We start from the raw sequence: 24990 nt of genomic DNA, 5'->3' as shown, positions 1-24990 counted from the left end.
CCTTCCATTGGTTTCAATGAAAAAGAAAATTCCATGGTTTGTATAATGGGCCCCTGATGTAGATTTATGCTCTAGGGGTAGGTTGAAAATGATCCACTCTGAGTCAGAACCAGATAATTTGAACCTATGGCCTTGGATGCAATCCTCCAGAAATCTTATTAAAATTAAAACCAGCTTTATTTTCCTTTTCACCCACCCTTCAGCTTTCTGGGGGTGAAGGGAAGAGGGTTGAAAGAAAGTCAATGGTAGAACAGAGCACATCCCCATGGCAAGCCTGTAACATGTGTCGATCACTACTCCCGACCAGTCACTCACACATCCCACAGGGGGTAACTTGACTGTGAAAGGACATTGTTATGGACAGTTCTTGGTGCTTGTGGTCCAGTCAGTAGGGATTTGGTTGAGGCCTACCAACAATCCTTCATTTACAACTGCCGACAGTTTCCTTTTAATACATTAAAGGCGATATATAAATACAAGATGTTGTTCCAACGCCCAAGACTTGGATTTATACAAGCACCTTTCACAACTATTGGACATCTCCAAATGCTTTACCCAATGAAGTACCTTTTGGAGTGTAGTCACCATTGTAATGTGGGAAACAGCAGCCAATTTGCACACAGCAAGCTCCCACAATGTGATAATCACCAGATAATGTGTTTGTTATGTTGATTAAGGGATAGTATGGGTCAGGTCACTGGGGTTAACTGCCCTGCTCTTCAAAATAGTGCCATGGGATCTTTTACGCCAACCTGAGTGTAAACAGGGCCTCGGTTTAACGTCTCAGATGGCACTCGGCACTGCGCTGGGAAGGTCAGCCTGGATTTGTGCACTAGTCCCTGGAGTGGGACTTGAACCCACAACCTTCTGATGCTGAGGCAAAGGAGCTACCCACTGAGCCACAGCACTAAACATGGAGCTGAATTCAAATCCATTGAGCCAAAAGGACTGAACTAACCTAGTTTCAAACTATTCAGAGACTAGTCTGATTAAGATGGATGCAGTACAGCTTTGACAATACTACAAACGTATGAAAAGAAAGAAAATACCATGAGGTATTACATACCACCCTCACCAGCAGTTACTGGGAGAGACGGGCCAAAATAATATAGTGTCTTTTCTTCGAGGATTGTGGATCTCGCTGCCTCAGCTGTGGAGCTGGGACATTCGGTCTTAAATTTAAGACAGATAGTTTCTTAACCAATAAGGGAATAAGGGGCTATGGGAAGTGGGCAGGAAAACAGATCAGAGTCCATGATCAGATCAGCCATGATTGTATTAAATGGCGGAGCAGGCTCGAGGGCCATATGGCCTACTCTTGCTCCCATTTATGTTCGTGATGAAACCAAACTTTAGAAATTATATACAGACAGCATTGACTAGATGTTAACAAACTTTATTAGAGTTTACAAAAATTGAAGAGAAAGAGTAATTTAGACACAAGAAACTTAAAATATCATTGCAACTACAGATGCACAGCTCACATATACACAATTACCACAGACAAGGTAAACTGAGCACGTTGAGACTTCACACTTGAGTATAGCAGTGTTACTCAACATTTGACAGAGTCTGCAACCCTGGGGGTCACAATTCAACCCGAATACAGGTACAAAGTTATCTAGGAATTAGCTGACAATTCAGAGGTTTGTCCAGACACACATTGTGGGTAAATTTAAGGTGAGATGAGTAATTACAAGGGTTTAAATAAGCTAATGGACATCACTATATAGTGAGAATCTATCCAGCTTCCACAAGATTAACACATTCAAAATATCTTGCATTAAGGCACTTTAGAAACAGGTGATAATACAAGCAAAATTGTGCTGGTTTAAGATGCAACTGTAAACCAATCCACATTGGGCATTTCAAAATTGTATCTGCTGCTATTAAGCAAACAATGCAACCCAGCCTCCACTTAATTTTGACTAATTTGAGTTATTACCCAATCATTCAACACTCAAATTTATTACACTTGCATTCTAAACTCCTATGTTACAAGATAGTGTATGGACAACACTTAACAGAAGCACTCCCTTTGCATCAAACAAGGCACTAAAAATTAATTAGATTCTTATTCTGGGATATGTGTGGGATTCGCTTTCTTCTGCAAAAGAGCAGCATTTTGAAGCTTCAGAACAGCAAATTTCTCCTCCAACTCTTTGATTATTGTATCAATACTGGTGGTTTCTTCTGGGGCAGGTATGGGATTCTCCATCTCCTGCCGAAGAGCAGCATTTCGCAACTCCAGTGCAGCAACTTCCATTGCCAACTCTTGAAGCTTTGCTGAAATGAGAGGCTTAGCTTTAGCAATCAGGTCCAAACCCGTCACACAAGTTATGCAAATTTCTCCTCTTGTCCCATTGACTTCCATACCACAAAAGTAGTATGGGTGGAGCTGGAGAAAGAAATCCCTATGCATTTATGATCACCAATGGCTAGGTCTTTTGCTGAACATCTCAATGATTAGTGTTTTAATTATGATTTAGAAAGGCCCTTTATTCCAGTGCTAGTTTCCTTCCTAGATCTGGACATCAAAAAGGAGACCAGGCATTTAGCACAGTGAGGCAAGAGGTCTCACTTCTCATCACCCAAGTGTCAGCTCCATAGCAACATTGATATAAACCTGTGTCACCTGCCCACAGAACAGTGCAGACCATGAAGACTCCCAATAAGGGAAGAGATTAGCTAGTGGAGCTTCATATTCCCAATATATCATATACAGCTCAACATACCAAAATTAAAAACTGGTGACAACCAAACAGGTGCACATGGTCAGACTGGGCTCTGCTCACCAATCCCAAAGTGAAAGCATGTTTCTACAAACATCAGTTGTCTGTATGCCAGCCCAACAACTTCACTTTTTACATTATAGTACCTGTGCACCTTATGGAGACAAATTGATGGTCACATTTTCTTCTAGTGAGTGGTGAACAGAACAAAGTCCCAAATCTGCTTCTAGATGGAGCGGCCATGCAGTGAAATCAAATACTGTACTCATTCTATGTCTGATGCTCAAGCAACTGAACAGAGTTTCTGGTCGGGTCAAAGAATTTGACAGCAACCACTGCACTCTGGTACTCCCAAGAATAAAAAAGCTACCCCAAAATCGTTTTTGCCAAAGCACGAGTTCCCCTTCAGATGGGAGAAGTTGATGTTGTACACCTAATCTGATTGATGAGCCATACTCCAACTAGAAAATAAATCACAGCTTGATCTCCTTTTCCCTGTTAACGGAGGTTGTTGGGGAGACATGGTCCATTGTGACGAGAAATTAAAAAAAAAAACTCTTACCTACTTTCAGTTCCTGTTTGGATTCCTCTACTGCAGTTTTATTCTGTAAAAAAAACAAACAAGTAGCACTTATTTCAGATTATACTTTTTAAAGCACTGGAAAAAAAAACAACAAACTTCATTAAATTTAGTGTGTAGAAATGTTACTGGAAATTAGGGAGCCAACAAAATAATCTTGCAGATGATTCTTGGAAAGGGACACAGAAAAGATGCCATTAGCAATGAGAACCATCACATGCTACCCAACCAATAGGGTCTGGTTTATCTGCCCAGATGTTAATCTTTGAGGCAGAAGTAAGGATTGGGTGGTGGGAAGATAGTTAAATAGGAAGAGAACAAGTAGATAATGAAGCATCAGGTGAGATTTAAGGGTCTTTTACATTAAAAAAAGGTCAAATTTAACTTAAATCACAATTTCCTTAAAGACAAATGATCTAGTCATTATCACATTGCTGTTTGCAGGAGCTTGCTGTGTGCAAATTGCCTGCCTCATTTCCTACATTGCAACTGCGACTGCACTTAGTGTGCCATTGGCTGTAAAGTGCTTTGGGACATCAAGGTTGTGAAAGGTGCTCTATAAATGCAAGTTTTCCTTGCCTTTTGAATGTGCACAAGAGTAAGTGCCTGCACAAAGTAGCCATGAACAATGTTCCCTCCAATTTTTAGGGCGAGCCACATGGACTATTCAAAATTTCACACAAGCGTGTTTCCATTTAAAACTGGCAAACCGGCTCTGGAACCTCCAGGGCACTGCGGCCACACAGCTTCAGGGAACATTGGCCATGACCAATCCACTGTGCAACATAATGGAGTCAAGATAGACTAGTTACTTCAAATAAACAAGGACTGAATGGGATTAGGTTAAGAGGGGATGCTTTTTTAAAAAAAATAAAATTGGTATTGTAGTATTTAATCATCAAGGCCTAGAGAAAAATGGTTTTCCAGCCATATGTCCCAATCCATCAGTTTTAGTTTTATGTGGTTGCTGGCTGTGGGTAAAAAGCAATCAAACGAGTGAACAATGAGTTTCATACCCGATTAACTTTTGGTTCTGAAGTTGGACTTTCTCCCTTCACTTCCATCTTCAGCTTCAATCCCAGTGGCCCCTTCGGCTTGGATCCCAGTGGCAATGCTGGTTTTGTTCCACTTTTCTTTGGCAATTTGGCAGTACCCCCTCCTGCAACAAAATAAACTAGTAGGCTGCAACAGATGGCATTTTAGTGGAGTAAACAAAAAGTAGGGCATAATATTCAATACAAGAGCATGAAGTGCCATGGGAATCATTTTTTATATAAACTTTGCCCACCCACCCCAAGTTTTTAATTACAGTCCCTAGAAAAACAGTCCCTGACAATGCAAAAAAAATCTTCACCCTGATCTAAGATACTTTAATATGCACATAAGGTGACTTTAATATGCACATAGATTGGGCTAGCCAAACTGGAAGCAATACGGTGGAGAAGGATTTCCTGGAGTGCATAAGGGATGGTTTTCTAGACCAATATGTCAAGGAACCAACTAGGGGGGAGGCCATCTTAGACTGGGTGTTGTGTAATGCGAGAGGATTAATTAACAATCTCATTGTGCGAGGCCCCTTGGGGAAGAGTGACCATAATATGGTGGAATTCTGCATTAGGATGGAGAATGAAACAGTTAATTCAGAGACCATGGTCCAGAACTTAAAGAAGGGTAACTTTGAAGGTATGAGGCATGAATTGGCTAAGATAGATTGGCTAATGATACTTAAGGGGTTGACTGTGGATGGGCAATGGCAGACATTTAGAGACCGCATGGATGAATTACAACAATTGTACATTCCTGTCTGGCGTAAAAATAAAAAAGGGAAGGTGGCTCAACCGTGGCTATCTAGGGAAATCAGGGATAGTATTAAAGCCAAGGAAGTGGCATACAAATTGGCCAGAAATAGCAGCGAACCTGGGGACGGAGAAATTTAGAACTCAGTAGAGGGGGACAAAGGGTTTGATTAGGGCAGGGAAAATAGAGTACAAGAAGAAGCTTGCAGGGAACATTAAGGCAGATTGCAAAAGTTTCTATAGATATGTAAAGAGAAAAAGGTTAGTAAAGACAAACGTAGGTCCCCTGCAGTCAGAATCAGGGGACATCATAACAGGGAACAAAGAAATGGCAGACCAATTGAACAAGTACTTTGGTTCAGTATTCACTAAGGAGGACACAAACAACCTTCCGGATACAAAAAGGGGTCAGAGGGTCTAGTAAGGAGGAGGAACTGAGCGAAATCTTTATTAGTCGGGAAATTGTGTTGGGGAAATTGATTGGATTGAAGGCCGATAAATCCCCAGGGCCTGATGGACTGCATCCCAGAGTACTTGAGGTGGCCTTGGAAATAGCAGATGTATTGACAGTCATTTTCCAACATTCCATTGACTCTGGATCAGTTCCTATCGAGTGAAGGGTAGCCAATGTAACCCCACTTTTTAAAAAAAAGGAGGGAGAGAGAAAGCAGGGAATTATAGACCAGTCAGCCTGACTTCAGTAGTGGGTAAAATGATGGAATCAATTATTAAGGATGTCATAGCAGCACATTTGGAAAATGGTGACATGATAGGTCCAAGTCAGCATGGATTTGTGAAAGGGAGATCATGCTTGACAAATCTTCTGGAATTTTTTGAGGATATTTCCAGTAAAGTGGACAAAGGAGAACCAGTTGATGTGGTATATTTGGACTTTCAGAAGGCTTTCGACAAGGTCCCACACAGGAGATTAATGTGCAAAGTTAAAGCACATGGGATTGGGGGTAGTGTGCTGACATGGATTGAGAACTAGTTGGCAGACAGGAAGCAAAGAGTAGGAGTAAATGGGGACTTTTCAGAATGGCAGGCAGTGACTAGTGGGGTACCACAAGGTTCTGTGCTGGGGCCCCAGCTGTTTACATTGTACATTAATGATTTAGACGAGGGGATTAAATGTAGTATCTCCAAATTTGCGGATGACACTAAGTTGGGTGGCAGTGAGAGCTGCGAGGAGGATGCTATGAGGCTGCAGAGTGACTTGGATAGGTTAGGTGAGTGGGCAAATGAATGGCAGATGAAGTATAATGTGGATAAATGTGAGGTTATCCACTTTGGTGGTAAAAACAGAGAGACAGACTATTATCTGAATGGTGACAGATTAGGAAAAGGGGAGGTGCAACGAGACCTGGGTGTCATGGTACATCAGTCATTGAAGGTTGGCATGCAGGTACAGCAGGCGGTTAAGAAAGCAAATGGCATGTTGGCCTTCATAGCGAGAGGATTTGAGTACAGGGGCAGGGAGGTGTTGCTACAGTTGTATAGGGCCTTGGTGAGGCCACACCTGGAGTATTGTGTACAGTTTTTGTCTCCTAACTTGAGGAAGTGCAGCGAAGATTCACCAGACTGATTCCCAGGATGGTGGGACTGACCTATCAAGAAAGACTGGATCAACTGGGCTTGTATTCACTGGAGTTCAGAAGAGTGAGAGGGGACCTCATAGAAACTTTTAAAATTCTGACGGGTTTGGACAGGTTGGATGCAGGAAGAATGTACCCAATGTTGGGGAAGTCCAGAACCAGGGGTCACAGTCTAAGGATAAGGGGTAAGCCATTTAGGACTGAGATGAGGAGAAACTTCTTCACCCAGAGTGGTGAACCTGTGGAATTCTCTACCACAGAAAGTAGTTGAGGCCAATTCACTAAATATATTCAAAAGGGAGTTAGATGAAGTCCTTACTACTCAGGGGATCAAGGGGTATGGCGAGAAAGCAGGAAGGGGGTACTGAAGTTTCATGTTCAGCCATGAACTCATTGAATGGCGGTGCAGGCTAGAAGGGCTGAATGGCCTGCACCTGCACCTATTTTCTATGTTTCTATGTTTCTATACAGTGGAGACAAACCAATTGATAAACTGGCCACTAAGCACAGGTTCAACCATAAAACCAAACTGGAAAAGCCACCAACTTGAACAGGAAACAAGGCCCCACAAAAAGATTCAAAGCCAATCATGGACCTCTGGGTCTGTAACCACACCCAGTATATTAAAAAAAAAAAATCCCCCAAGCAGCAGGAAAACCTTCACCCTTCAATTAATGCAAAAACGAGGAGAGAGAGAGAGAGAGAGAGACAACCAATTGACAGTGTATTACAATAAATGAGATCGCTGACACTACATGCACAGACACTTACAGTTCCAGAATTTTTTTTTTTTTTTTATTATTAAACTGCAAGTTGCCCCCAAATAAGTCAGTGCACTCACTTGCACAGACCATGCAATTGGTGACCATGCAGATTCAATAGTTATACTACAAATGGAAAATAGGCAGCTGGAGGATCAGCTCAAACTATTGCCCAGACATCACAAAACAAGCTTTCATGTAAAACCACTCAATGCAGCAAGTTTGGTTATGGAATATGCAATTGTGTTTGACTGATCCCGGTAATCACAGTGGTCCTTTTGATGGACATATACTCCACTTCCTCATTTGATTTGCAGCTCATTTGTAATAAAGGCAAACATGAGAATTTTGAATATACACGAGAATACAAGTGTGCTGGAAATAAATCATGCCCAAACAGATTGGATGAATGCTCAGCAAGAAGTCCCACTTTTCCAAAACAAATTTGACAATATTTAAACTTCTCATAGTACATCCATTTTAACAGCTGTGGAACTAAATGTGGAGCAAATGATCCATTTATGGTTTGGGTATTGGTACTTAATCCAACAGGTATCTTTCCCTTAAAATAAAGCAGTGGTCAAATTGCAAGTTCAGACAGAAAAAAAAAAAGTGTGTTTTTTTTTAAAAACCATACCAACTTCTTTGGATCTCTTCGGGGATGAACATAGTCTCTTCCGTTCCATTGCACTGCTTGGGCGTTTTATGCCAGTCACAAGGTTGTTGGAGGCCAAAGCTAAAGATTTGTGGGCATGTTTGGTGACACTTGGAGGACCACCCACACCTGTGTGCAAAATAAATTTTAAGCAATAAAACTAGATGTAGCCACAGGCTTTGCTTTTCCAGCTTAACTAAATTGGAAATAAGAGCAAGAATCATCCTAGTATAAACTGGGAAGGTTTGAGAAAGAAAAGTGCATGTTTGCCAATGGGAATAGAATGTCTGAATGGAGGGGGGCATTACCAACTACTGGGGAAACGGGCTGAAAATTCAAACATGACAATTTTAAAAATGGACCATGGATCTTAAAATTAACCAGAATCAATCATTTAATGTGAAAATTCAATTCCCTCTCAGATCATGCACTAGACACCTTAGAAATCCATGAATATGGTGCCATCAACATTTGGATTAGACTCTTTCACTTCACATTAGGGCTGTTCACATGGTCAGATATTGCAGGACAGCCAGTTTGTGAAGTTTTTGTCAGTTATCTTCAATGCTAGTTAATTGGGCTAAATTAAATGCTAAAACAAAGTTCACAGGTTAAAAGAGATCAGAAATGGGACTTAATGATCTCGGTATCATATATAAAACCAACACCAGATGGTGTAGATCACTTATTTACCAGAAAGAGAGCTGGCATATAACCAAACTAAGCCTGCAAACTTGCATAGAAACAAAAAGTCACAAAAGCAGCATAAAATATACCAAAGGAGGCAAAGACTAGATGGAGGGTTAAATCAAGCATCTATGACAAAAACTGTTGGTTTTCCTGCTCCCCTCCCCACAAATAAAATAGGATAGAATCATTGCACAAGACTGCAAGCCAATGCTCCAGGATATTTTTAAAGAAACAGGCAGCATAGGGAGCTCCAAGAAGTGCTTAAACCCAGACAGGAGGATAGTGACTCATACTTAAGGATACATTCAACTAGAAAATAGCTCAAATTGCTTCCCAATCAATCAATTTCTATACAAAAAGCAAAGAGGATGCATGGATTAACCAGTCTGTATTTAGAAGCCCGTGTGGGGGAATCTGGAACTAGAGGGCATAGTTTCAGAATAAGGGGTTGGCCATTTAAAACAGATGAGAAGGAATTTCAGAGTTATAAATCAGTGGAATTCTCTGCCCCAAAGAGTGGTGGAGGCTGGGTCATTAAATATATTTTAAAAAAGGTAGAGATACAGATTTTTGAATGACAAGGAAGTCAAGGATTATGGGGAGCGGGCAGGGAAGTAGAGTTGTCAAGATCAGATCAGCCATGATCTTATTGAATGGCACAGCAGGCTTGAGGGGCCAAATGGCCTACTCCTATTGCTTAGGTTCTTATGAAAGTAAATCTTCATAAGTAAATCTCCATCACTAGTCTGGAAAAAAAAGTGCTTCAAAAATGATTAACACAAATTATTAACTAATTCCTTCTTTGAAGAACATTTGCTTGTAATCAGAAGATGACACCAATGTTAAGGGGGCAGTAGATTGGGGGGGTGGGGGGGGGGGGGGGGGAGGGAGGAAGTGAGAAAGTTAACATTTTGGCCTGGAATTAATCAGCAGCAAAGTAAAGGCATTTGTTGCTGGCAAAAGAAAGCTGCCCACAGAGCTCTTCCAATCCCTGTGCATAGAAGTCTGCCTTTTGACACAAGTGATTTCAGTGCAGTACAGTGGGGATCCCCGAATGCGACCTGCTGTGATGTCAACAAGCTGTCTAAGCAACCAATCACATTGCAAAATTCTTAGACAGGGTAGCAGGAAATGAGAACCTACTTTTATCCAACTTTAAAAATGTTAGAGAGCAAAACAAAGTCAGGCTTGCATGGTAAAACCTAAAATTAAAAAAAAATTTAAGGTTCTTAAAAATAAATTGTAATTTATCATAAGAAATTTGCCATCCACAAAATTAGAACTATTTTTTCAGGACCAGAACAGGTTTAGCAGTCCATACGCTGTTAAAACCTTAGTTACGCCTAATCCAACAAGGTCCAACATTTAATGGGGTATTGAACAGTGATATTACTGTGGGAAAAGCCCAAGTGTATCAGTTTCACTGATGGCTGGGTGGGGGCGGTGAGGGCCACAGTGCAGTCAGCGTCGGAGCAGGGAATGACTGAACGCAACTTCAGGATTTCCACGTCAGGATGTGTATGCGATACATCCTGAAGTTGCGGTCAGCTTCCAAGGGGTAATAATGGCGAGGGCTGTCGCTTTGCAGTCATTACCCACCACAACTTCCAGCCCAATGTGTCTTGTAGTCTTGTATAGCAAAGCAGATGACCATTTGTGGGGTTCTAGTAAGAATTTTCTATTCCCCCTTCCAACTGCATGACAGACCTCAACTTTGTGCACATGATCAGAGAATATGCCCTATCTGGTCACAATTTCACTGTGCATTCTAAAGTTCTATAGAATCTAGAGGAAGAAAGGTAAAATAGAAATTTAGTGGGATAATTATTGGAACAGCAATGCTTTATTTTTAATTCAAGCAATTAGCAGAGGACATTGAAGGAGATCTCATTATCTTCGTAAGTTCAACAAAGCTTCAAACAAGTCAGAGGAAAATCATCATCAAACTGTCGACCACACCCAGTTCCAGTCATACTCAAGACACAAGACAGTCAAGCACTGAAGGCATTGCAGAAATAGAGGCAAGAGGCTGGTCCCCTGTGCTACAGACCAGACTTGATAGGGTTGTAAAGCTTCAGTTTCTTCATCCCAACAGGATGTATTTTAGAGGCGATGATATTCAAGATAGTAAATATATGGAAATGTCTGGAAAATTACTTTGAATTAAATTGCAAATGTATGATAAAGACGACAGATTAAAAAGCAAAAAGTAAATTTAGGACCAATATCAGGGGGTTATTCTTTGGACTCCCAGATAAAATATTGGCGACAAGGTCTTGGAATCTTTGAAATAATTGGATTTGCGACAGCAGGGCAATGGGGGTGTGGGGCGGGGGGGTAAAACTTCAGAATTTCTGGATGGATGTACTAATGGGCCAAATGGCTTATAAATATTCTAATTATTTTGAACACATTACCAAATTTTAAAGTCTAACGTATCAGCACACACACACACACACACACAATTATGCACTAGTCTTGATCAAGGAATATTACTTTGCATGCTTTAGTTTAATTTTTATTTGGTTAACATGGGATTCAAATTAATTTAAAATGCAATTTTAAAAATAAAGCACATCATTCTTGTACAGGACTAAATAGCTGACATTTATATTTAGACATTTAGTCCTGCATTAATGGGCATTGCTGAAAATCCATATTGCTGCACACTCCAGGTACAATGAGTAGCAAAGAACGAAGAGTCACAGTATGAAGTGTTAAAGCAGCTTGGCAGTTTTTTGCCATCCTTCCCTAATTTATCAGGCAATGATGCATGAACACAATATTTGCAGCTATTGTATTTACCTAAATTAAAGAGTTCAACTTGTTTGGACTCTGCTGTTTTTGTTCGAGGTGGAGGAGGAAGTGATGGTGTCTGTGGAGACCTCCTCTTTATTCCAGGTATCTTTGTGATCACTTTAGTCAAAGGTTGATGAGGTTCTGCTTTAGGAGGCATCTGAAAGAGAACAGTATTTGTAACCTGAAGATTTCTCTATTCGAGTATCACTTTAGTGAACAGGGATACTGTCCGGAGGTCCGGTCAGATTTTATCAGGATATATAGGTGGATACTGAAAATCTGAAATAAAAACAATACTGAGCAGGTCAGGCAGCATCTGTGGAGAGAGAAAGAATTAATGTTTCAGGCTGATGACCCTTCGTCAAAACTGCAAAAAGTTAGAGATGTAACCGTTTTTTAAGCAAGTGTAGGGGCAGAGAAAGGGAGGGGAGGAAAGAACAAAACGGTATGTCTATGATAGGAAATTCTAGCCCTTAATCTCGTCAGCCTTCCAGCATCCGATCGCTGCCCAAAGGACTGCTAAGACTGGGAAGATTATCGCCAGCAAAAGCTTAACCCAAAAAATAAAAAAAATCCACCGAGCGTAACATATGGGCCTTGCACCCCATTCTGGGCAAAAATGTGCAATTTAGGATTGACTGGGCAGTTAGTTAACAAAATGGGCGAAAAATAAAATCAATAAAAATTTACACCAAGGCCCAACACCAGAAAAACAAAATAATTCCAGAAAAACAGCAACAAAAAACCCAAAACATTCCAAAGACACTTCAAAACTAAATCACAACATAATTAGTTAAAAACCATCAAGCCAGGACAATCCGAGTACAGTGCACACTGGCGGTCTGCTCCCCAGCGGTACCTCAACCACTGGCATAACTCAGGTAAGGAAATTTTCACTCACCTGATTACTGCCCACAATGGCCAATACTGCCCAGAAACTGGGTGGTAAGCCATTGGAAATTCCAGCCTATTTAAGGGATGATGGTGCAAGGTAAAAGGAGATGGTAATGAGACAAGTTAAGAAACAAAACAATGAGTCAAGATAGGGTGTAAATGGAGATAGAATCATCAACAGCTGCCAAAAAATCTGTAAAGGGATATAGACAGGCCAAGTGAGTGGGCAAAACAATTGGCAGATGGAGTATAATGTGGGGAAGTGAGGTTATCAACTGACAGAAAATAGAAAAGCAAATTGCAATTTTTCTCCATTTAAATTATGAAGTACTGCAGTACAGAGAAACCTAGGGGTCCTGGTGCATGAAACACAAAAAGTTAGTATACAGGTACAGCAAGTAATCAGAAAGGCAAATGGAATCTTGACCTTTATTGCAAGGGGGAATAAAAGCAGGCAAGTCCTGCTACAATAGTATAGAGTATTGGTGCAGTCATACCCAACGTACAGTGTACAGGTTTGGTCGCCGTATTGAAGGAAGGATATACTTGCATTGGAGGCTGTTCAGAGAAGGTTCACTAGGTTGATTCCAGAGATGAGGGAGCTGACTTAAGATATAGATTGAGTAGGTTGGGCCTATACACATTAGAGTTAAGAATGAGAGGAGATTGTCCCAAAATAATGAGGGCTCACCAAGGTGGATGTAGAGAGAATATTTCCACTCTGGGAAACTAAAACTAGGGGACATAGTCTCAGAATAAAGGACCACCCATTTACAACAGAGATGAGGAGGAATTTCCTCAGTTGTAACTATGGAATTCTCTGCCCCAGAGAGCTGTGGAGGCTGGGTCATTGAATACATTCAAGACAGAATTTTGAGCAATAAGGGAAAAGGGTTATGGGGAGCGGGCAGGGAATTGGAGCAGAGTCCATGATCAGATCAGCCATGATCTTATTAAATGGCAGAGCAGGCTTGAGGGGTCAAATGGCCTACTCCTCTCGTTCTTATGCCGTGCAAAAGAGAATAAAAAAATAGGGGCAAAGTTGATGGTTTGAAATTGTTGGACTAGAGTCCAGAAGGCTGTAAAGTGCCTAAACAAAAGATGAAGTGCTGTTCCAAGCTGGTGTTGAGCTTCATGGGAATAATAAGAGGGCAAGGAAGGAGAGATCAGAAAATTAAAGTGTCAGGTGACCAGCTCAGAGTCAAGCATACAGACTGAACGTAGGTATTTTGCAAAGCGGTCACCCCAATGTAGAGCAGACTGCATAGTGAAAAGTGAACACAGTATACTAAATTACAAGTACAAATAAATTGCTGTTTCACCTGGGAGCATATGGGGCCCTGGACAGTGGGAAGGGAGGAGGTTAAAGGGCAGGTGTTGCATCTCCTGCACTTGCACAGAAAGGTGTCATGGGAAGGGAAGGGGGTGATTTCAGGAGTGATCTGCAATTTCTAAAGACCTTGTCACGCCATAAATGACCCATGATAAAGATTTACATTAATAAGCAATGAGAAAACACCAAAATATGCCAAATTTGGAAATCAGAAATGAAAAAATTCTGGTAAACATTAGGCAGGAGCGAGAGACACCGGGGCCGGCAGGGGGGGGCACACACATACCATTGATAAATTCCCTCCTGCCAGGTTAATCCCAAACAGGATAGTAAATCATCAAGACTACTGATAATGTCTTGCCCCAAGTCTCAGTAACTTGCAGTACTTTCAGCTGCAATTGAATCACCAGCACTTCCAAATCCAATGAGGATAAGAAACAAAATAATCTTTATTTTTTCCTGTGGAAATTTTGCAAAGGGAAAACCAACATCAGTCCTGGCTCACAGGTTATCAAACAACCTTGCATTGAGTGAAACATTGTACGTACCCAATACCAGCCACTACACAAGTAATCCACCTCAATGAAGCAACGATGGGTGAACAGTTATCAAAATTCACTTACTTTGCTATTGACTCCAGTCTGGCACGATGGAAGCTGCTCATTATTGCCTGTAATTTGCCCAGTTCCGAAGCGACTAGAAGGCCTTCCCGAGACCAGACTAGGCTTTGGAAGGCACAGCTTTGAAAAACTAGATGGGTGTGCTGGAGGTCTTCCTCCTCTTCCCACAGAGGAAGAATCTGGTCTCAAGGTTCTAGCAGGAAGAGGTAGAGAGTTCTTTTCAGCTCCACATTTATGTTCTTCAGACTTGGGCTTTAAATTAATTACTTTACTTCTGGCTCCATTGAGATGGGAAATAGATATTTTGGTTTGCTGCAATCCCTCTTTAAGTCTTGGTGCATTTACCATTTTTCCACTGCAGGATTTAGTTCCAGTTGCATTAGTGCCAGAGCTTCTGGAGTCATCTTTGGTCTCAACTCGTTCATGTGGGCACTCATGAGTGTCATCCTCAAGGGTGGAGGAAGAGGTCTGGAAGGTATGGTCAAATGGCAGATAACTCCATTTCAATGCAACTGATAATGGAGTAGACATGCAGAACGGAGCCCATTCGGAACCCAATGGATCCTGAACCAAATCTGCACTCTCGCACACATTTTGTTGCTGGTTGTGTGAAGGTTCTGTCAAAGGCAAATCTTTAACCACAGCTGGAGCTCCTTTATGTAGTTCTGCAGAATAGCTGAGATCACCATCACTGCCTTGCTTTACTTCACTTAGCCTTTTTTCACATTTTCTCACAAGTTTAAGATTTTTGGTACTCAGTAGGAGGATTTCATTCGAGCCTCCTGAAGATTGACACAACTTGCAATCAGGCAAGTTGGTTGTTTTGTGGAGGTCATTTTCCAAATGGTCTTCATGCTTTAATGCATCAAATGTAGCATCTTTACAGTCAGTCACAATCCTGGTCCTGTTTAACTGCATTACATCTCCTGTAGACAAAGACAACTTGCAGCTGGACAAGGCAGTCGCTTTGCTGGTATCATTTCTAAGACTGCCTTCATGCTTAGATATATCAAAGCTGGCATTTCTATGGCCATCCAAAGTTAGCATTCCATTGATCTGCACAATATCTCCTGTAGAGAGAGACAACTTACAATTGGATAAGGTGAATGCCTGGAGGTTATTTCCAACACTGCTTTCATGCTTTGATGCATCAAATGTTGCATTGTCACCTCTCACAGTTATGGTTTCATTTAACTGGAAGACCTCTTTTGTAAATGGAGATGGCATACAATCAAACAAAGCAGATGCCTCGTGGTGCTCATTTCCAAAACTGTCTTTGTGCTTTGGAACAACAATTTTGTTATCGCTTAACATGGCTCCTTCACACAAGAGCAAGTCTCTCTTAGATAGAGGCAACTTGCAATTAGACAAAGTCTTCACTGGCATGGCACTTCTGCAAGAGTCATCATTCTTTGTGCATAAAGATGGCATATTTGATGCACCACTCAACACTATGGCTCCATCCAAGTGGATGGAATCTACTGCACATAGAGGCAAATTGCAATTGGATCCAGTGGGGATATTTCTAGAATAGGCTTCATGTTTTGGTGCATCATCTTTGTGCTCATCATGGTCACTCAGCATCATGGTTTCATTTAGCTGGAGCAAATTTCCTAAAGGGAAATAGGGCAAAGTTCCACTCTCAATATAGTTATTATTCATCTCAGCACCAACAGAGGAGTCTTTAGTTTTTCTTGCAGCTTCTGTGGGGATTAGTTGACAACTGCTATCTTTTAAACCATTTTCTTGCAATTTTGAAGTACAGCCAAATTGCAGAGATTTTGCTGGAGAGGTGTCTGAACAGTCAGGTGGTATAGGTTTGTCATTTATGAGGGAAACATTGGTCATGTAAACTGGATTTATTGCACCAACTGTACTTGTCTTTCTTTCAGAACTTAACTCAGAAGCTATACTGAAACATTCTTCTGGAACAAAACTGGTGAGCAGAGGAGACAAGTTACTGGGTTCCACAAGGTGAAGTGGGAAGTGGGCCAATTGCTCAGGTATAGTGTCAACACCACCAATGTTGGGCAAGTACCGTTGTACCATTACCACATCTAAACCCTTTGTGTTTAGAATAATCTGCCCTGTGCTTTTACCATCAGAACGTGAAAGACTGTATGTTGTATTTAGTGGACTTTTTTTTGGGAATGCAGCCATTTTGAGTTTGGCATCCATCTTTCGATTAGAATTCAGACTGAATGAGCCTGTGCTGAATCGCCTATTTTTGACAGTTAAGGCACTTGGTGCTCTTGGCACTTGTTTCTCAAAAGTTTTCAAGTCTTTGGTCCCAACAGTCGGTTTCTGCAATTCAGTTGATGGCTTTTTTGAGCAACCTTGAAGAACACTTTTTCTGTTCGGCAGTGGAAGTCTACATTGCAATGCTTCTTTGCTATCCTCCTTAGCAGTTGTGGAAGTTCGTCGCTTGAGTACAGGCAGTGAGGACTTCATTAAACTCCGTCTGGGTAATGGTGACATTTTGCAGCAGTTGGGGGGGGGGGGGCAGGAAGGGAAAAAGAAAAAGCACATTAGCTGATCAGCAATAATTTTTTTTAAATTAAACTGTATATTCAGGCTTTTGAGACCACAGAACAAGTATTACTCAAGCATTTAATACATTTCCTTGAGGAAATAAGTGTATTGATAAAGAACATGCCATTGTTGTACATATTGGTTTACAAAAATTGAATTTAAGCCATCTAGTTATTAGATTTGTGTTTGTTGATGTAAGATAATCATTTCCAACAGCTACAAGACAGGATAAACCAGGAGAGAGAGTCTTCCTTCATTCTAATTTGGTTTTTATAAAGTTGAATTGTGAAAGCAAACAATTTCAGAGGGCATTAGTTAGGAAAGAGGAAAGATGGAAAGCAGTTCGAGGATGAGGTGGGCCTAGAGTCAAAAGTAATCCCTCCTTGCTGGGTGGGGGGGGGGTGCAGAAGCAGAGAAGAGGCAGGTAGCTGATGAATAACAGGCAGAGAAGGAATAGGGATGATGTGATCAATTCAAAAAGGAGAAAAGGTAGGAAGAGCAGGGTTAGTGAAAAGGTGAAGAGTTCAAAGTTAAAAAAATGTGATGGCAAAGAAGCCAAAAACAAACATGTTTCCCCACAAACAACCATCCCAAAAGCAACCTTCAAGGAGTTAGCTTCATCCACAATCTGAAAGAGGACAAAAAGACAGGAGATAGATAGAAGAGTTGAAAAGGCAAAGAAATAACAGTAAAACCAGTAACAAACAATTAAGCAGAATAGGAGAAACTCCTCCATAGTGTACAAGGTCACACGAGATATACTAAACATCCAAGAGTAGTGTGTGATTTCAAACAAGAAAATCTGATCTGTCAACTTAATCAATTTCATTCAAGAGCCATTTAGAAGCTCTATTCAGAGATGGTTTGTTCAAACTGGAGACTCAGTTGGGAAGGATGATTAAAAGTGATGCAGGCTCTCTGATTGATTAATTCAATTACCATGATTTAACATTCAGAAACACTAAACTAATCTCAACTGAAGATCCTTCAGCACTGATCTCATATTACAATCAGGCTCCTTCTACACAAAAAGGAACAGCTTTGTCCCAAGTCCTCAACCATTTTCATCCTGAAAATGCTTAAACAGCCAAGTCAGAGGTGGCCAGTTTGGGGCACTGCAAAACACAATTGATTTAAGCTACCCAGCTCAGATTATTTTTGATATACCCTTGCAGAATGCAGACAACAGAGTAGATAAAGTATTGAATTTTACAAGTAATTAAGTGAAAATTGTGGTAGTTTAGTAAAGACAGCTTTTTGCATGGCTGCCAGACTTCTGTAGCATGTAATCAAGTGACTTTGGTCTGCACAAAGGTGATCCTAAATAGAATGCTTCTAAGCAGTGCTGAAGCGAAAGCAGCAGCCAGAGATAGCCCGGAGGGAGCAAGTTACGTAATGTCAGTACAACAGAAGGAGCCGAAAAGAAAAATGAAATTGGTGATTAGCTGGCAAGCTTAGAGTTTATTTCTGTTAAGTTAGTTAATAGTCCATTAAAGAGGCATGGCAGGGAACCTCAGGCCTGTGCCACGAGAACACCAGGATGCTTCCCCATGTTCTGGACAACCACATGTGCAGGAAATGTCATCAGCTGGAGGAGCTCAAGCTCCTGGTTTCAGAACTTGAGCAGATGGTGTCACTGCAGTGCATCCAGTTGGCTGAGAACTATTTGGATAGCACGTTTCAGGAAGTTGTCACCCTGCAGCACAAGAGTGTGCAGGTAGAGGGAGAATGTGTAACCACTAGAGACAGAGGACCAGGCAGGAACTGCAGGAGTCCAGAGTGCCTCTCTAAGCAGGTGAATACAGGGAAGGGCAATGGTTCCTGTGGAGGAGTACAGCCAGAGCCAAGTCCAGGCCATGGCACCAAGTGGCTCCACTGTACAGGGGGAGAGAAAGAAGAGGAAAGATGGTGAACAGCCAGAGGTTGTGGTGCATATCAGTTGCACATAAATAGAAAAAGAGGGATAAGGTCCTGCAGGCAGATTTTAAGGAACTAGGAAAAATTAAACAGGACCTCAAAAAGTCTCCAGATTTTTTTAAAAAATTCATTGAACCAGGGTTGGTCCCCTGGCTTGATGGTAATGGTAGAGTGAGGGATATGCCAGGCCATGAGGTTACAGATTGTGGTGGAATACAGTTCTGCTGATTGCTCACAGCATCTCATGGATGCCCAGTTTGGAGCTGCCAGATCTGATCAAAATCTCCCCTTTAACATGGTGGTAGTGCCATACAACACAATGGAGGCTGTCCTCAGTGTGAAGACAGAACTTTGTCTCCACAAGGACTGTGCAGTGATCACTGCTACCGATAGTCATTGGCAGATGCATCTGCAACAGGTAGATTGGGGAGGACGAGGTCAAATAGGTTTTCCCCTTGTGTTGGTTCGCGCACCACTTTCTACAGGTCCAGTCTGGCAGCTATGTCCTTCAGGGCTCAGCCAGTAGCGGTGCTACCGAGCCACTCTTCGTGCTGGACATTGATGTCCCCCACCCAGAGTATATTCTGTGCCTTTGCTACCTAGTGCTTCTTCCAACTGGTGTTCAACAGGGAATATTAATTCATCAGCTGAGGGAGATTGGTGGGTGGAAATCAGCAGGAGGTTACCTTGCCTAGGCTTTACTTGAAGCCATGAAATTTCATGCGGTATCAAGTCAATGTTGAAGACTTCCAGGGTCACTCCCTCCCAACTGTATACCACCGACGCCACCTCTGGTGGGTCTGCCCTGTCGGTGGGACAGCACATACACAGGGATGGCGATGGAGGTGTCTGGGACATTGGCTGAAAGGTATGATTCTGTGAATAAGACAGTCAGGCTGTTGCACAGACTAGTCCGTGGGACAGCTCACCCAAATTTGGCACAAATCCCCAGATGTTAGTGAGGAGGGGCGAATGGGCTGTGTGTGGTTGTTGTGTCCGCAACCAGTGCTTAGGTCAATGCCAGGTGGTCCGTCCAGTTTTATTGTTTTTTTTGTAGCGGTTGTGTATAACTGACTGGCTTGTTGGGTCATTTCAGAGAGCAGTTAAGAGTCAACCACATTGCTACAAGTCTGGAGTCACACAAGCCAGACCAGGCAAGGATAGGTTTCATTTCCTTAAAAAAAAAGACACTAGTAAACCAGATGGATTTTTAAAACAATCCAACAGTTTTATTACTGATACTATTTTTTTTTTTTAATTCCAGATTTATTTAATTCTTTGAATGTAAATGCCCCAGCTGCCATGATGGGATTTGAACTCATCTCTAGATCATTAGACCAGGCCTCTGAATGACTAGTCCAATAACAACCACTATGCTACCATGTCAATATATATTTCCAGATTACTCCTGGGTGCAAACCAAAATGAATCATTGCACTTTTCTGCATTAAATTGCATCTGCCATGTGTCCACCATTCCACAGCCTGTCTCTGTCTTTAAGTCTATCACTCATTAGTAGGGGAAGGAAAAGGATTTAACCATGAAACTGACACCATTCTCATTACATACTATGTTGCCTCCCTGGTGCCAGGGTTAGGGATGTCACTGAGCAGCTGCAGAACAGTCTGAGGGGAGGGGGGGTGGGGAAAGGAGAGATGAACAGCCAGATGTCATGGTCTGTATCGGTATCAACATAGGTGGAAAGAGGGTTGAGGTCCTGCAGGCAGATTTTTTTTTTTAATTCTCAAATAAAAAAAGGGATAGGAACGAGATTAAAAAGGTGGCAATCTCCAGATCACTCCTGGTGCCACAAGCTAGTGATGATAGAAGTAGAAGGATGGAGCAGATGAATGAGTGACTGGAGAGAGGAGCTTTAGATTCCTGGGACATTAGGATCTGTTCTGAGAGATGTGGGACTTGTACAGGCCAGACAGGTTGCACCTCAACAAGAGCCGGGACCAATATCCTCACGGTGGATTTGCTAATGCTGTTGGGGAGGGTTTCAACTAATTTGGCAGGGGGTGGGGGTGGAAAGAGAAGGGTACCAGAATGTAGCATTAGAAAGGAGACAAGCTGCAAAAAGGATTGGGAGAGACATAAAACTAGAGTAAGAAATAGTACAGTATTAGGTGGGATCAGACTAAACACAAGGTGGTCTAAGATATGTTTACAGTGCACGTGTGTAAATACACAAAATGTGGAAAATAAGTTTGGTGAACTGCAGGTAAAAAATAGCCACATGGGAATATGATGTCATGGCAATAATGGTGAACTGGCTCAAAAGGGGGCAGGATTGGGTATTAAGTATTCCTGGATACAAGTTGTTCAAGAAAGGTAGGGAAGAAAAGAAAAGGAAGGAGGTGGTGTGGCAGTATTGGTCAAGGAGAATGTTAGTGCTGATGTCCTGGTGGGGTCAAGGACAGAATCTACTTTGTTAGAATTAACCAATACAGGTGCCATTACACTACTAGGTGTATTATATAGGCTGCCAACTAGTGGGAAGGATATAGGGGAGCAAATTTGAAGGGAAATAAGGAGTGCAAGAATAGAGTAGTGATAATGGGATACTTCAATTATCCTACTATATAGACTGGGATAGTAAGTGTAAAGGGCAGAGGGGGATGAATTTTTGAAGTGTGTCCAGGAGAACTTTTTTCATCAGTAAGTTTCCAGCCCAAATGAGGAAAGAGCCATTGTTGGATATGGTTCTGGGGAATGAGGTGGGTCAAGTGGAGCAAATTTCAGTAGGGGAGCATTGATCACAGTTGTCATGTATTTAACCCTTGACAACCTGTATCACACCACCAGAGGGCCTACCTATTGGAGTCCCAAGGGATCCCAGCATCCCTTGGGAGCACTGTATATAAGCAGGCCACCCACACGGTACCTGCACTCGAGTCTTATTAAAAAAGGAGCTAAGGTCACATTTGCCTCATGGCTCACAGTACTCAGTTTCATCCTTTATTCTGAGCATATCAGTAGTATCATAAGGTTTCAATTTGCTTTGGAAAAGGACAGGGAGCATGCTAGAGTTAAAATTGGAGAACTGGTCTGGGTAAACAGGAATCCAAGATAGACAGGCAAAACAATAATCAAACAATGCCAGAGGAGATAGTTTGGTACAGTCGAGGTACGAGGGGGGAAAAATAGGACAACCAAAGCCAGAGGTCCCTGGATGAAGAAAGAAAGAGTAAACTGAACCAGAAAAAGGGGCATATGACAGATATCAGGTTAAGAATACAAGAAAGAATCAGGCCAAAGAGAAAGTTCAGAGGGGAAGTGAAAAAGGAAATGAGGGGCAAAGAGTGTATGAGAATAGACTGGCAGCAACATAAAACAGGAATCCAAAAAAGTCTATCAGCATATAAATAGTAAACAGGTAGCAAGAGGAGGGGTGGGACAATTAGGGACCAAAAGGAGGAGACCAACAGAGGCAGAGGGCATGTCTGAGGATTAAATGAGTACTTTGCATCTGTCTTCAAGGAAGAAGATGCTGCCAAAGCCAAAGAGAGAAGAGATAGTGGAGATACTGGATGGGATAAAAATTGATAGAGGAGATACTAGAAAGGCTAGCTGTACTTAAAGTAAGTAAGTCACCAGGACCAAATGGGATGCATCCTAGGAATGTTGAGGGAGTTAAGGATGGAAATTGCAGAGGTATGTGCCATAATCTTCCAATCCTCCTTATATATAGGGGTGGTGGCAGAGGATTGGAGAAATGCAAATGTTACATGTTTGTTCATAAAAGGATGCAAGGATCCAGCAATTACAGGCCAGTCAGATTAACCCCAGTAATGGGAAAGTTTTTAGAAATAATAATCTGGGACAAATGCAGATTAATTGAGGAAAGCCAGCACAGATTTGTAAAAGGCAAATAGTGTTTAACTGAGTTAACAGAGGGGGTTGATGAGGGAATGTGGTGTACATGGACTTCCAAAAAAAGGTGTTAAAGTGCCACATAATAGGCTTGTCAGCAAAGTTGAAGCCCATGGAATAAGGGATAGTGGCAGCATGGATATGAAATTGGCTAAGTGACAGGAAACTGTAGTGGTGAACAGTTGTATTTCAGACTGAAAGAAGGTATAGTGGTGTTCCCCAGGGGTTGGTACTGCAACCTTGCTTTTCTTAATATCTCTTAATGACTTGGGTGTGCAAGGCATAATTTCAAATTTGCAGATGACAAAACTTGGAATTCATAGTGAACAGTGAGGACGATAGTGATAGACTTCAAGGAGGACAGACAGGCTGTTGGAATGGGCAGACAAAATTTAAACACAAGTGCAAAGTGAAACATTTTCATAGGAAGAACAAGGAGAAGCAATATAAACTAAAGGGTGCAATTCTAAAGGGGTGCACAAACCATTGCAGGGCAAGTTGAAAAAGCAGTTCAAAAGCATATGGGATTCTGGGCTTTAGAGGCAGTGTGTACAAAAGCAAGGAAATTCAATGATTCTATAAAATTATGAAAAACTTTTTTTAAAAACACTGGTTTTGCCCCAACAGGAGTATTGTGTCCAATTCTGCCCATGGCACTTTTAGGAAGGATGTGAAGGCCTTAGAGAGGGTGTAGAAAGATTTGCAGGAATGAGACTTCAGTTATGTAGATAGACTGGAGAAGCTGGGATTGTTCTGAGAACAGAGAAGGTGGAGAGGAGATTTGAGTGTTCAAAAATCATGAGTCTAGACAGAGGAGAGAGAGAGAGAGAGAGAGAGAAACTGTTCACATTGTCAGAATCAAGAAGCAGAGGACACAGATTTAAGGTGATTAAACACAGCAACTGGTTAGGATCTGGAATGCACTGCCTGAAAGGGTGGTGGAGGCAGATTCAATCGTGGCTTTCCAAAAAGGGAATTGGATAAGTACCTCAAGGGAAAAAAAATGCAGGGCTACAGTGGGACTATCTGATGTGCTCTTGGAGAGCCAGCACAGGATCAATGGGCTGAATGGCCTCCTGTACTGTAACCATTCTGTGATTCGCTGGTCTAGGATCAGCGCACAGCTTTGGTTCATTGTCATAGCTCGAGATTTTTGCTCACTCCTCAAAATGTACATGTGCTGTGTGACTTTACCAACTGATTCGCATGACACACCCCTCTCTACACTGCCTTGTGCTCCTACTCCGCAAGACAAAAAACACAATGTAAATGACAATCATTTGATGAACAAAATCAGATCAAGTGAATGAAGTTACCATGAATTAAGAGTAAATCGTTGCCAGTGTAATTGTGACTTATCTGGCACTCAGAACATTTAAAACACCGTCTCACTCCCCATTGGTCGGGTACATCTGCCAAGCCTAGCCCCTATTATCCACACATCAGTGCTGCTCTCAGCAGCTGGAGGAATGCTGCATTCCGATTGCTGGTGTCTAAATCCAATGGGAATCCAGATTGCCTGCGCTTCCTGAAACTCCCAGTTGCCGGCTCCAGACTGTTTTGGATGAAATGCCCCGAGCCCCCGGTGATAACAATTCCCCCCCCCCCGAGCAACCAAGCGCCCGCTGCTTCCTCGCCCAACACCCAGCCCCAGCTCCATGGCTGAGTGTGGTTTGTTCATCAATAAAAACCAACTCACCTTTTATTGCCGCCGGAGCTGCTCCCTGGCGTTTCCAGTAAGTTGCTGCGGAGTTTTCGGAACGTCCGCCCGGCCCTTATAAATGGCTAGATGCAGTTATTCAGCGTCCGTCTTTCTTCCGGACTTCACGCAACAAACAATACAGGAACCGTCCTTTCACATCTGCCGGATCCGCATTACAAGCTCCACATTGCGGGCTGAGCGTTTAAACAGGCATAGCCGCAACTTTGTCCAATTGCAGCTTGCTCATCTTCAAATTCTGGGATGGTGTCTGTATTCCTATTGGGTAACTAAGGATGATTGACAGCTATTGCCACCGCCAATTAAAAAGGCAGCAAGCGCCCCCTTCTTAAAGCGACACACCCAATTAACTGTAACTTAATATAAATAAAACTTAAAGGAAAGCGAATCATTCAAATTAAAATATGATTCTGGGGGTGAGTGATGATCCAATAATAGAGAGCATGATGTAACTGTGAAGCAACTTCAGGAGAACATTGGTAGTCAACGG

At 42.0% G+C, this 24990-nt stretch overlaps 1 protein-coding gene across 2 annotated transcripts; it reads right to left on the bottom strand.

Moving 5' to 3' along the window:
• Positions 1-1442: 1442 nt before the first annotated feature.
• LOC139265132 (uncharacterized) lies at positions 1443-24677 on the bottom strand. 2 transcript variants are annotated; one of them, XM_070882040.1, is made up of 7 exons: positions 24480-24677; positions 14459-16916; positions 11615-11765; positions 8102-8248; positions 4329-4471; positions 3295-3337; positions 1443-2286 (listed from the first exon to the last, which is right to left on the bottom strand). In XM_070882040.1, the coding sequence occupies exons 2-7, from the start codon at positions 16904-16906 to the stop codon at positions 2075-2077; spliced, it is 3144 nt and encodes a 1047-aa protein (XP_070738141.1). In that variant the 5' UTR covers positions 16907-16916; positions 24480-24677; the 3' UTR covers positions 1443-2074. The 2 variants fall into 2 exon arrangements, with proteins under 2 accessions (XP_070738141.1, XP_070738142.1); XM_070882041.1 differs by lacking the exon at positions 24480-24677 and adding an exon at positions 24097-24122.
• Between the last annotated feature and the right edge of the window lie 313 nt (positions 24678-24990).

Source organism: Pristiophorus japonicus, chromosome 6 (assembly GCF_044704955.1).
Source record: "Pristiophorus japonicus isolate sPriJap1 chromosome 6, sPriJap1.hap1, whole genome shotgun sequence".
Lineage (NCBI taxonomy): Eukaryota > Metazoa > Chordata > Chondrichthyes > Pristiophoridae > Pristiophorus > Pristiophorus japonicus.
The sequence above is the reverse complement of the archived record's forward strand: the minus strand, read 5'-3'. Positions and strand labels throughout refer to the sequence as shown.

Bases quoted from the DNA above. Each gene is read 5' to 3' on its own strand.
- LOC139265132 (XM_070882040.1), bottom strand. From the start codon at position 16,906: ATGAAGTCCTCACTGCCTGTACTCAAGCGACGAACTTCCACAACTGCT. The intron at 8,249-11,614 runs GTAAATACAATA...TTTTGCACACAG, and splicing joins AGTTGAACTCTTTAATTTAG to GTGTGGGTGGTCCTCCAAGT. The intron at 3,338-4,328 runs GTATGAAACTCA...TTTTTTTTACAG, and splicing joins CAGAACCAAAAGTTAATCGG to AATAAAACTGCAGTAGAGGA.